Source organism: Rutidosis leptorrhynchoides, chromosome 4, assembly GCF_046630445.1.
Source record: "Rutidosis leptorrhynchoides isolate AG116_Rl617_1_P2 chromosome 4, CSIRO_AGI_Rlap_v1, whole genome shotgun sequence".
In the NCBI taxonomy this organism is placed as follows: Eukaryota; Viridiplantae; Streptophyta; class Magnoliopsida; order Asterales; family Asteraceae; genus Rutidosis; species Rutidosis leptorrhynchoides.
Genome location: NC_092336.1, coordinates 183,152,801 through 183,164,527, shown reverse-complemented (window position 1 = coordinate 183,164,527; position 11,727 = coordinate 183,152,801). Strand labels below are relative to the sequence as shown.

Genomic DNA, 11,727 nt, shown 5'->3' with positions numbered 1-11,727 from the left:
TTCAAAAATTTTGAGACTCAACATTACAGACTTTGCTTATCGTATCGAAATCATATAAAGATTAAGTTTAAATTTAGTCGAAAATTCCCGGGTCGTCACAATCTTCAGCGTCACGAAATCAATTTAATGCAGTATAGCTGAGTGTTCCATTGTTCCATACTTTTTAAATTAAAAATCCTGTATTTTTTTATTAAATGTTTTAATTTAGTTAGATATAAATATAAATAGTTGGTGTTAATGACATTGTCAAATTATCTTCAAAAAATTTAGTTTATTTTTGATTTTTTTTTTTTAAATTTATGTATAGCTTATTCATGACATCATTTTATTAGTCTTTTGTAAGAATAGAAATAGAAATAGAAATAGATAGATAGATTATAATTGACACGCTAAATTCCTTAAAAGTTGAAATTATTTAAATAAGGGTGCAATAGTCATACAATGATACTAAATTCTTATCACAGATCTTATCTTATAATTTTATATATGTAGTACACTTTTAGTTTTTATATTGTTCATCAATCATTGCAATAAAGGTATGTGTTCTAATGATAATGACTCGTAGCAATGTCGTTAACGAATGAATCAATATCTATTTGAGCCGAGCCTCCTTCTTCCATTGCTCGTCGACAAATCGTGCTAATTTCTTTCGCTCGTTTTCTCATCTCTTTTCCCTCTTCGCTTTCCACGTCCATAAAACTTTTTACGAGTTTTATAATTACTTCTCGAGTGACCAAAACACCCTCTTCGATCATCACCCTTTTCCCTATTTTCCAATCTTCAACAATCATCTTACTATTAGGAACTTGATCCCAAAATATTGGAAAAGTAAGCATTGGCACCCCACAAAATGCACCTTCTTTCGTCGAACTCCACCCACAATGTGACCAAAATGCCCCTATAGAACCATGACTTAATACTCTTAATTGATCACACCAAGGTATAACTATCCCCTTTTCATCATTTTCGTGTTTGAACCGAGACGTTTCTCCACGTGCAATCCACATGTACCTTACCCCACTCTCGTGCACGCCCTCAATGATTTCTTCAAGTTGGGCGTTTGAGACCGATAGAAAGCTCCCTTGTGAAATGTATAACACCGACTCCCCCGGTTGCTTGTCTAACCACTTGATGTAGTCAGGGGGATTTTGGTCATTTTGCACGCTCGGCAACTTAAAGTAAGGTATTGCGGGTCCTATGGCGTAAACAGGTATGGGAAACTCGGATCTTAAAACATCGATGACACGGGATTCAAGCTCGTAAATTGAAACGAAAAGAAGAAATTGAGTTTTGGCTGCCATTAAAATGGCTTCTAAAGCTAGTGGCAAAACTTCTTTGCCTTTGCCATTGAAACTTGTGACAAGATCAGCCACACGAATTGGAGGGACTCCAGGTAAGTAATCTATTATTTCTTCACCCTTTTCTGCACAAAATTCATTACAGTAGTAAATATATATTCTTTTGTCAATTAATTATAGGCCGTACTCTAAAAGAAAAAAATCGTTTGTTAACATTCTAAGCTTATGTTTGGTTCCTTTAGTTTTGATACAACCATTTTTTTATTTTATTTTATTTTGTTGTAAATCTAATGTGTCATGAATTATGACATTTTTTTTCTTCTAATTTGTGTGAAATATGCTAGGTAGTTGTGTACTGTTGGATTCTGAAATTTTCATTAACTGAGTAAATAGATCACAAAAGGCGTATAAAATATCAAATTTATATTTAATTGTACCAAACTTACTTAAAGATACATTATTTAAAGATTTGTGTCGCAATCTAATTTTACCAAACGTACTTAAAGAGGCATTATATAAGATTAGTGTCGCATAGGACCGTGACCAGGTCATCAAATTATAATAGAAATAAAGATATTTTAAGTTAAAATTTATCAAGAAAAACTTGAAAAATCAAACAAAAAAATATTAAATTGAGCAGACAAAGTATATCATAATTAAACTCGAGAAAACAATGTAACACGTGTTTGCTAAACATACCTGAATAGTTACTTCCGACATGACCATTTTGTACGAGGAGATTATAATGATATGACATGGAGAATACAGTAGCCGACATAGGAAACAATGCGGCTACAGGAATATTCAGTTGACTCCCTAAATTCGTTACCCATTTAAGATAAATATCATATATAACTACACTTATAGGAACCTTCATCGTGTCAAGAAGTTGCTTGACCGGATCTACCATATTCGTTTGTGTGGCCCTCAAAAAACCCGGGAAATCAGCAGCCCGGTTCACTTCAGATGGGATGACATTGGGAATGGTAGCGAACCGGATGTTATCCGGTTTGGGCTCGGACCCAATGATTCCTAACCATTCTTCGGTTACAATGAACGTTATGATAAAATCTAAAGGGCGGCGAAGAGCGATTAGCTTGCAAAGATTCATCAGGGGGTTGATGTGGCCGCGGCCGGGGTACGGTATGGCGACCACGTGGCAGCACATGGTGTCTGCCCGAACTAAAATTTTGTGAAAGTAGAAATGAAGTTTGGATAGTATTATGAGCTTATCTTCTTGATGTTATTTTGGAGTAAACCTGAACCTCATGATATACTCTGTACGATTATATTCCAATATAAAGTTCTCATCTTTGAACCTAACCTAACCTACATAATTATGGTGGGGCCGACTACAAACACCCTATATTCATTCATATTTATTATATTTTTAAACTGCCAGGTTAGCACTTGGGCCAAGGGCCAATTTGTTTGCCCACATTTGTTGACCAAGTGTTAAACGACAATTTCAGAGCGTAAACGACAACCAACCCTTACGCTATTATTACGCTATTATTTGTGTTTGTAAGACGACTCCCAACGAGCCACCCTCCGAGCCGCCCTGCAACATGCTTGGGAGGGCGCCGTTGACAATCCTGATATTATGGGCCGCCCTCGATCAATTTGACCTCAATCGCCCTAAATGTTGCTTCACATAGCATTTACTAGTACGGGAGTATTAGTTTAAAAATGGAAAAATCAAACGATAATATTACCGTTAAAATACAAACGTTTTTTTTTTCTTTTCTTTTTTCATACAATATCTTATATATATATATATATATATATATATATATATATATATATATATATATATATATATATATATATATATATATATATATATATATATATATATATATATATATATATTGGAACCAATCGAGGGATAAGCAACTTTAGGGGTACAAACTGGATAAATAAATATGAGCCTCACATTTTATAAATTCCAATTTTATACTAAAAAAACGCGGAGGGGTATTTTGGTCATATTCATAATTTAATTTTTGTATCTCTTTTTTATCAGCATTTGAGGATCCTTTGTCCCCAATTTTCATAAACCCTAAATAAAAACCGTACTTGCTTATTTCAACAGAATTAGACACAAACACAATTGAATCGACATTGTTTTTATCGATCACCGTTGTCCTAAATTCAGTTCGTTCTCATTTCAATATTTGATTCAACTTTTTTATACCTAATTGATTGATCTAAGATTCAATCGATCGATTGATTGATTCATCAATCGGTTAATTTGAATCGAATCGAATCGAATCACATAACTGTCCGTGAAGCCACCGTCAGCCGCCGCAACCAGAAACGGACATCAAATCGGTATGCCGTGATATTTGATGCCGGTAGTTCAGTAAGTAGAGTTCATGTTTTATGTTTCGATAAGAATTTGGATCTCGTACACATTGGCCATGAGCTTGAGCTTTTTGAACAGGTAATTTATTTAATTGTTGCAGCATCATTCCTGGCTTATATGTTCATATATTGTTGCAGCATCTTAATATCAGAACCCTAGAAAACTCCGGCCTCCTTAGACAAGTTACTGGCAAGAGGTTTGTTTTTTTTATATACTATATGTACAGCTTTTGTATTTATATTTAAATTTTTAGCAGTTTGGTTATTGAACAACGGTTTACTGCTTATTGAGATATACTGTGATCTTTTTTACAGTTGAGTTTAGGTTAGTGTGAAAATGCAAAATGATGTTTTACATGTACATATACTGCTAAAGAGGAGTAATTAGGCTCAACTAGTCGAAATATCAAATTTCGATGTGTGTACTTGGTTGGTTAGTTTTAGAGTTAGTGAGCTACAAAAAGTAGAATATAAGTGGCCCCTTAGTATTGAGAGATGTTGTATGAAATATATTCGTGGAACTTGCATGGTTTAGAATTGATTTAATTTGAATGCCTGATGCAGCGATTCTTTTGTTAAAAATGGGCTTGAATAGCACTCTGTAAGTATATATGTTGTTGCTTTATGTAATTTATCCGTTCAGGCATTTTGAGAAAAGGATATCTAAAAGGTGAATCTGTAACGTTGAATTCAAAGATTTTTACTTATATTTTGAGCCAAATTTTGTGTCTTTAGCAGTTTATGGAAATTGAAGATGTTAAGGTTCACTTTTTCTTCTGCAAGTAGTCTAAAAGATAGAAATATTTAGGCTCAATTTCAGTGAGATTTCAACTTTTTATACGGGGTTTATAAATGGTAGTAGTATGGTACTGTATATGCTAGTTGGATAATAGTATTTAGCATATATGCACATTTGGAGATAGTGAGACACAATATGTGCAGGTAATACATTATAGTAGTTATAAACCTACATCATTTGTAGCCATATTAAGTGTGTCAACCATCATTCTTTCTATGACTTTAGTCACTCGTTATATATGCTTAGGACTTTGATACCTTATGACATGATAAAGGACATTGCACCTTTCTCCCGTGTATTATACATCTTAATTTACTTGAACTATTATTGACTATCCTGTTACAGGTAGAGGCAAGATGATGATAAATGGGAGCACGATCTCTATGAACAAGCTGATCCACAAGTAACAAGTACGAGTTCAATTATTACGCCTTCACACTAAAGATTATTTTCTTTATTGTAAACTAATCTTTATGTTATATGGCTTTCTCAGATCGAAGAGTTGGTGTTCTTGATCTCCGCTCGAAGCTCCACAACAAGGGATCTTTGTCAGGTGTAAGAGACTTGCGTGAAAAGCTATCCGGTTTAACGTATTCTCAACCAGCAGTAACAGCTCCGGGAAAGCCAAAAACGGCACCAATTAGTGGACCCACTAGGAGAAGTGTTGTAGATAAAGTACCTGCAACAGAAACTAAGAAAGTTGCTAGTACTATTTCTAAGAAAAGAAAGGTATGTTAATGTTTATGTCTCAATTAAATGTTAAAAAGTATGTCATTGCTTATGTTACCTTTTAATGAAGAAAATGTTGCCACTTAATATTGAAAACCCTCGAACAAAGTCAGTCATAAATCCATTTTTTGTTTTGCCTTGTTTAGTGTAAATGAAAATTCTAAGCCCATTAAAAAATGAGCCGGGGAAAACACCGACTTAGATAGTATCCTTTAAATATAAATTAATTATTACACTGTAATTATTTAACACATTATAAAAAACCTATATATAATTTAAACTAAAATCACATCATCTCATTTGTAAATTATTTATTTATATCAAAAATAATTTTGTTTGAATTATTTATATTAAATATCTCTTTATATTAAAGTCAACGCTGGTCAATGTGCATCTTGACCCGTCTCGACCGACTCGACTTTTCAAGGTTCTAATTGACTTGTCTTCGTGTGATGACCCGGAAATTTCTGACCAAATTTAAACTTAATCTTTGTATGATTAACATTTTCGACACGATAAGCAAAGTCTGTAAAACTGAATCTCAAAATTTTTGAACTACTTTTATATATTTAAATACCCTTCGGTTATTTTCGACGATTCGAGAACAATTATATGTAAATAGATACATATATACTATAACATGAAAAGGTAACAATGTATTAATTGTTTGATACCGTACATTAAACTTATTGGTTTAAATATCTATTTGAATGTATATGATAAGTTGAAATATTTATTATTAAAATTTATTTATAAATAACTTCCAATGTGTATTTAAAAACTGATTTATGTATATTAAAAAGATATATACATATATATAATAAACGATAGTAACATTCGTTTATTGATTCAATTGATATTTAGATAAGTTAACTAAAGCGTTTAAGATGAACCAGTTAAACACTAATTTGTTACAGTGTTTTCAAATTGCCACATTACTCAAAATGCTACAGTGTTTTCGAAAATCACTATTTGCTACAGTGAATTGCTACAGTGAAATTTGACTTTGCTACAGTAACTTTGCTACAGTAAAACGCTATTATAAAAATGTATTTTAACAAATAGCGAGACGATGATTTATAGAAGTAAATGACCAAAACACTCGAAAGTTTAAGATACACTTTGAGTGATATAATTAAGGGATAATTTAAGGCTATTGATAAGGCTAAAAAGGAACATATATTTCATAGCATTATCCCCCAAGAAAGACAGGATTTTAGTTGTAATTGTTCCATATTCAAGTAATATTCGTTTATATTTAATAAGTGCGAAGACAAAAGGCGAAAACGAAGAATTGAAGACGGAAAGGTCCAAAATGCTCAAATGTACAAGATACAATTAAAAAGGTTCAAATTATTGATGAAGAACGTCTAAAAAAAATGACAAGAGTACAAGTTGCGGAACGCAAAGTACACGATATAAAATAGTACGCAAGGACGTCTGAAAATCCGGAACCGGGACCCGAGTCAAGAAGAAACGCCCGACGCAACGGACCAAAAATATCTAGTCTACTATGCACAAGAATAAAATATAATATATAAATAATTATATTAATTATTTATATATTTATATTTATTTTATATTATGTCGACAAGCTAGGAGTCAAAACAATGTGAGCTGTCCCTGGTCCTCATGCGAGTCGCATGGCCAGAAGGCCATTTCCATGCGAGTCGCATGACTCCAGATTTCAGGCCACATCTATAAATTTCAGTGTTTTCGCTCGATTTAAATCACACACATACACAAATATATATATACTCTGTAATATTATTTATTATTTAATATTATTTATTATTTATTATTATTATTATTATTATTATTATTATTATTATTATTATTATTATTATTATTAATAAGATTATTATTAATCTTATTATTTTTTATTATTATTAGTGTTATTATTTTTGCGATACAAAAATAATAATGTACAAAAAATATTACGACGGAGTGCTGTCCAAGTAATTTTCAAAATGAGTTTTCGAGCAAGCTAGAGCTAAGGAAATTATGGGTTATTGCCAAGGAGGTTATGGGTAATGTTCGGGGGTATTTTTTTGTGAATCAAACCTCGTGTTTATCATCTCCGATGCGTCTACGTGCTTTCCTACAATATTGTATATCAATATTTAACTGTGAGTTTCACAAGATCCCTTTTACTCTCTACATTTTTGGGCTGAGAATACATGCAAATGTTTTATTAACCGATATACAATATTTATATGTGTGAGTTTCATATGCTTCCTTTTTAATTGCTTTTGCAATCTATATTTTTGGGCTGAGAATACATGCACTTTATTTTAAACGCAATGGATACAAGTACATACTAAATTCTACACCGAGTTTGAACCGAAAATCCCTTAGCTTTGGTAACTAGTAACTGCCGGTTATAAGAACTGGTGGGCGCGAGTAGTATTATATGGATCCATAGGGCTTGATATCCCCGTCCGAGCTAGAGCACTAGCCTTTTAACGGACGTATGCTATTTGAGAAGCGTACACGTTGGTTTGCGTGTATTATTAAGATGATTATACAAAGGGTACAAATTATATAAGCATTAAAGTTTAGTTACCAGGGTGCTCAATTTTGTAGAACCGATTGATAAACGTTTCGGATGAAACAACTGAAATCTTGTGATCCACCTTTTATTTAAAACATAATGATAAACGTTTTGAATAAAACAACTGAACTTTTGTAATCCACATTGATATACGGATTATGTGTAATATTAAAACTATGAACTCACCAACCTTTGTGTTGACACTTGAAGCATGTTTATTCTCAGGTTTCTAGAAGTCTTCCGCTGTTTGCTTATACGTGATACAAGATATGTGCTTGGAGTCATACATGCTATATACAAGAAACTTGCATTCACCAAACCATTACCATGTATCTTATTTTGACTGTATTGTCAACAGATGTATTATTGTAAACCATTAAATGGTGATTGTCTATACGTAGAAATCATCAGATGTTAAAAACCTGGAATTTATATATTCATTTATGAAATACCTTTTCAAACGAATACAATGTTACAAAATGTATCACATAGAGGTCAAATACCTCGCAATGAAATCAATGAATGACGTGTTCGTCCATATGGATTTGGAGCGATCGTCACACTTCGTCTCACATCCTTTTCAACCTTGCTCTTTGTACCTTCTCTTAATCAACTTTTGCTTCTTTGATAACTCAACTACTGATGGTGTTATGCACGTAGTTTTTTTTCTTCATGTAATAAATATCACTATATTGTACATTGTAATTGAAATTGTAATATAGTAATATACTGCAACTAAATAAAATTAATGTGGTCATACAAATAATACGGTCTTTAATGTTGATTAGAACAAAGTAGGAAGTTAGTTTAGAGATCTGTAATACCCCAATTGTTCAACTGTTAATTAAAGTGGTTATTTTTCAAACTTACGCACTTTAGTTAATCGTTCATGTTATTACAGGATCCGGACTTACAATTACAAGAAAGGAAATCCTTTGGATATATTGAACTATCACTGTGCAACAGTACGCCATTTGCCTTTTCGATCGTAGTCCCTTCAGTTACTCAGTGACTTGGAATGCATGTTATTATGCTAACTTTTTCATTGTTATTAAATAGTGTCAAATTGGGTAGGCCGGGCTGGTTGTGTATTGAGTCTAAATAGGTTGCGTAGTGTTTGACTCAAAACACTATATAATCTATATTTTATTGTTTTTATATAATAAAATAATATTAAGTATGATGAAAAATGAAAATGATTTAGGATGCTTTTATGCGTGGTAAATACACTTTTAGCCACCATCGCTTCATTTGAATTGTTTTAGCTATTTTTGCAATTTTACTTATTTGCTCGATTAGAGATTGAGCATAACTCAAGTCTATTGTGTGATTACTACTTGCTGAGTAAGTTAATGCTTTTCTAGGCATATGATTTTTTAGTGGTAATTGGTTGAACTTGTTTTTGGTTGTTACAGATCATGGAACCTTTAAACATAATGCCTGTTGTGAAAAGACCAATGGGTCTCATGATTGGATTAATGGTAGTGGTGGTTTCTTGATGCAGGGCATAGAAGAGAACATGTGTAAGCATTTCATATCTACTTCGGCCATTTCTTATCATAATCCTAGATGAATGATAACTATTTTTTGATGATTGATAACATTTGATGAATGATAACATTATTTTGATGAATGATAAATGTTTTTTGATTGATGATAAATATTTTCTTATGAAAGATTATTGTTTTGTTTTACATGATAAATGTTTGATGAATGATAACTGTTTTCTTATGAATGATAAAAATGATGTGATGAATTATAAACGTTTTCTGATGAATGATAAAATTTTTTAATCATTCATCACCTTGTTTTTCTCATTCATCTTGTTTTTTTTTTTTTTATCATTCTTCGCCATATTTTTATCATTCATCACCTCATTTTTATCATTAATCACATTCTTTTTAACATTCATCTTGTTTTTCATCATTCATCACCTCTTTTCATCATTCATCACCTCTTTTTTTATCATTCATCTTGTTTTTTTTATCACTCTTCACCTCATTTTTGTCATTCATCTTGACTTTTTATCATTCATCACATTCTTTTTATCATTCATCACCTCCTTTTTTTCATTCATCACCTCATTTTTTGCAACTCTTTTTATCATTCATTATATCTTTTTTTTATCATTCATTTTGTGTTTAATCATTCATCACCTACTTTTTATTATTCATCTTGTTTTTTTTTATCATTCATCACCTTATTTTTATCATTCATCACCTCTTTTTTTGTCATTCATCTTGTTTTTTTATCATTCTTCACCTCACTTTTTTGCAAATCTTTTATCATTCATTATATCTTTTTTTTATCATTCATTAAATCTTTTTTTATCATTCACTTCCTTTTTATCATTCATCACCTATTTTTTATATGAATGACTACAATTAGATGAATGATGATTGTTTGATAAATTGGGCATTTGGTCTAGTCGTATGATTCTTGCTTTCGGTGCGAGAGGTCCCGAGTTCGATTCTCGGAAAGCCTTTTTCTTTTTTATAAAACTAATCATATTATATCATCTATTTAAAATTCCACTACTTTTGTAATTATATTAAAATGTTTGATGATATAAAATATTTTAATGCAAGATAATCATTTTGTGATGAATGATTATTGTTTTCTTATGAATAATAACCGATATTTAAAAACGATAACTATTTGACGAAAAATAATTTAGATGAATGATATTTTTTTTCTAATGAACGATAAATGTTTGATGAATGATAATTGTCTGATGAAATGATAACTATTTGATGAATGATAATTGTTTTTCGATGAATGTTAAATGTTTTTCGATGAATGATAATTATTTTTCAATGAATGATAATTATTTTTCAATGAATGATAAATGTTTTTCGATGAATGATAAACGTTTTTCGATGAATGATAGATGTTTGATGAATGATAAATATTTTTTGATGAATGATAATTGTCTGATTATAATTGTTTATTGACGAATGATAAATGTTTTTCGATAAATGATAAATCTTTTTCTGATGGTTGGTGGTGGTTGGGGTGGTTGGTGGTGGTGGTTGGTTGTGGTGGATGGTGGGTGGTGGTTGTGATGGTTGGTGTGGTTGGTGGTCGTGGGTGGTGGTGGTTGGTGGTGGGTAGTGGTGGTTGGAGGTGGTACGCGGTTGGTGGTGGTGGGTGATGGTCGTGATGGTGGTTGGAGGTGGTTGGTGGTGTTGATTGATGGTGCTGGTTGGTGATGGTGGTGGTTGCTGGTGGTAGTGGTTGGAGGTGATGGGTGGTGGTGGTGGTAGTTGGTGGTGGTGGTTGATGGTAGTGGGTGGTGGTGGTGGTTGGTATTAGTGGTGGTGGGTGGTGGTTGGTGGGGGTTGGAGGTGGTGGGTGGTGGTGGGTGGTGGTTGGGGGTGGTGGTGGTGGTTGATGGTGGTAGGTGGTGGTGGGAGGTGGTGGTAGTTGGTGGTGGTGGTGGTAGATGGTGGTGGTGGTGGTGGGTGGTGGTGGTAGGTGGTGGGTGGTGGTGGTGGTGGTGGTAGGTGGTGGGTGGTGGTGAGGGTGGTGGTTGGTGGTGGTGGGTGGTGGGTGGTGGTGGGTGGTGGGTGGTGGGTGGTGGTTGGTGGTGGTGGGTGGTGGTGGTGGTTGGTGATGGGTGGTGGTGGTGGTGGTTGTGGTTGGTGGTGGTAGGTGGTGGTGGGGAGGGGTGGTGGTGGTTGGTGGGTGGTGGTTGGTGGTGGTGGTGGTGGTGGGTGGTAGTGTTGGTGGGTGGTGGTGGGTGGTGGTGGTGGGTGGTGGTGGGTGGTGGTTGGTGGTGGTGGTTGGTGGTGGTGGGTGGTGGTGGTGATTGTTGGTTGAGGTGTTTGGTGGTGGTTGGTTGAGGTGGTGGTGGGTGGTGGTGGGTGGTGGTGGCGGGTGGTGGGTGGTGGTGGTGGCGGTTGGTGGCGGTTGGTGGCGGTTGGTGGTGGGTGGGAGTGGGTGGTGGTTGGTGGTGGGTGGTGGTGGTTGGAGGTGGT

The 11,727-nt window shown here is 33.9% G+C and overlaps 1 protein-coding gene across 1 annotated transcript; it reads right to left on the bottom strand.

Moving 5' to 3' along the window:
* Positions 1-393: 393 nt before the first annotated feature.
* On the bottom strand, positions 394-2,584 carry LOC139841687 (UDP-glycosyltransferase 87A2-like). Its single transcript, XM_071831890.1, has 2 exons — positions 1,998-2,584; positions 394-1,423 (listed from the first exon to the last, which is right to left on the bottom strand). Exons 1-2 carry the CDS (start codon positions 2,464-2,466, stop codon positions 546-548), a joined length of 1,347 nt encoding a protein of 448 aa, XP_071687991.1. The 5' UTR covers positions 2,467-2,584; the 3' UTR covers positions 394-545.
* Between the last annotated feature and the right edge of the window lie 9,143 nt (positions 2,585-11,727).

Excerpts from the sequence above, each read along its gene's own strand:
- LOC139841687 (XM_071831890.1), bottom strand. The coding sequence starts at position 2,466 with ATGTGCTGCCACGTGGTCGCCATACCGTACCCCGGCCGCGGCCACATC. Across the intron at positions 1,424-1,997 it reads TGTCGGAAGTAACTATTCAG|AAAAGGGTGAAGAAATAATA; the intron begins GTATGTTTAGCA and ends AATTTTGTGCAG.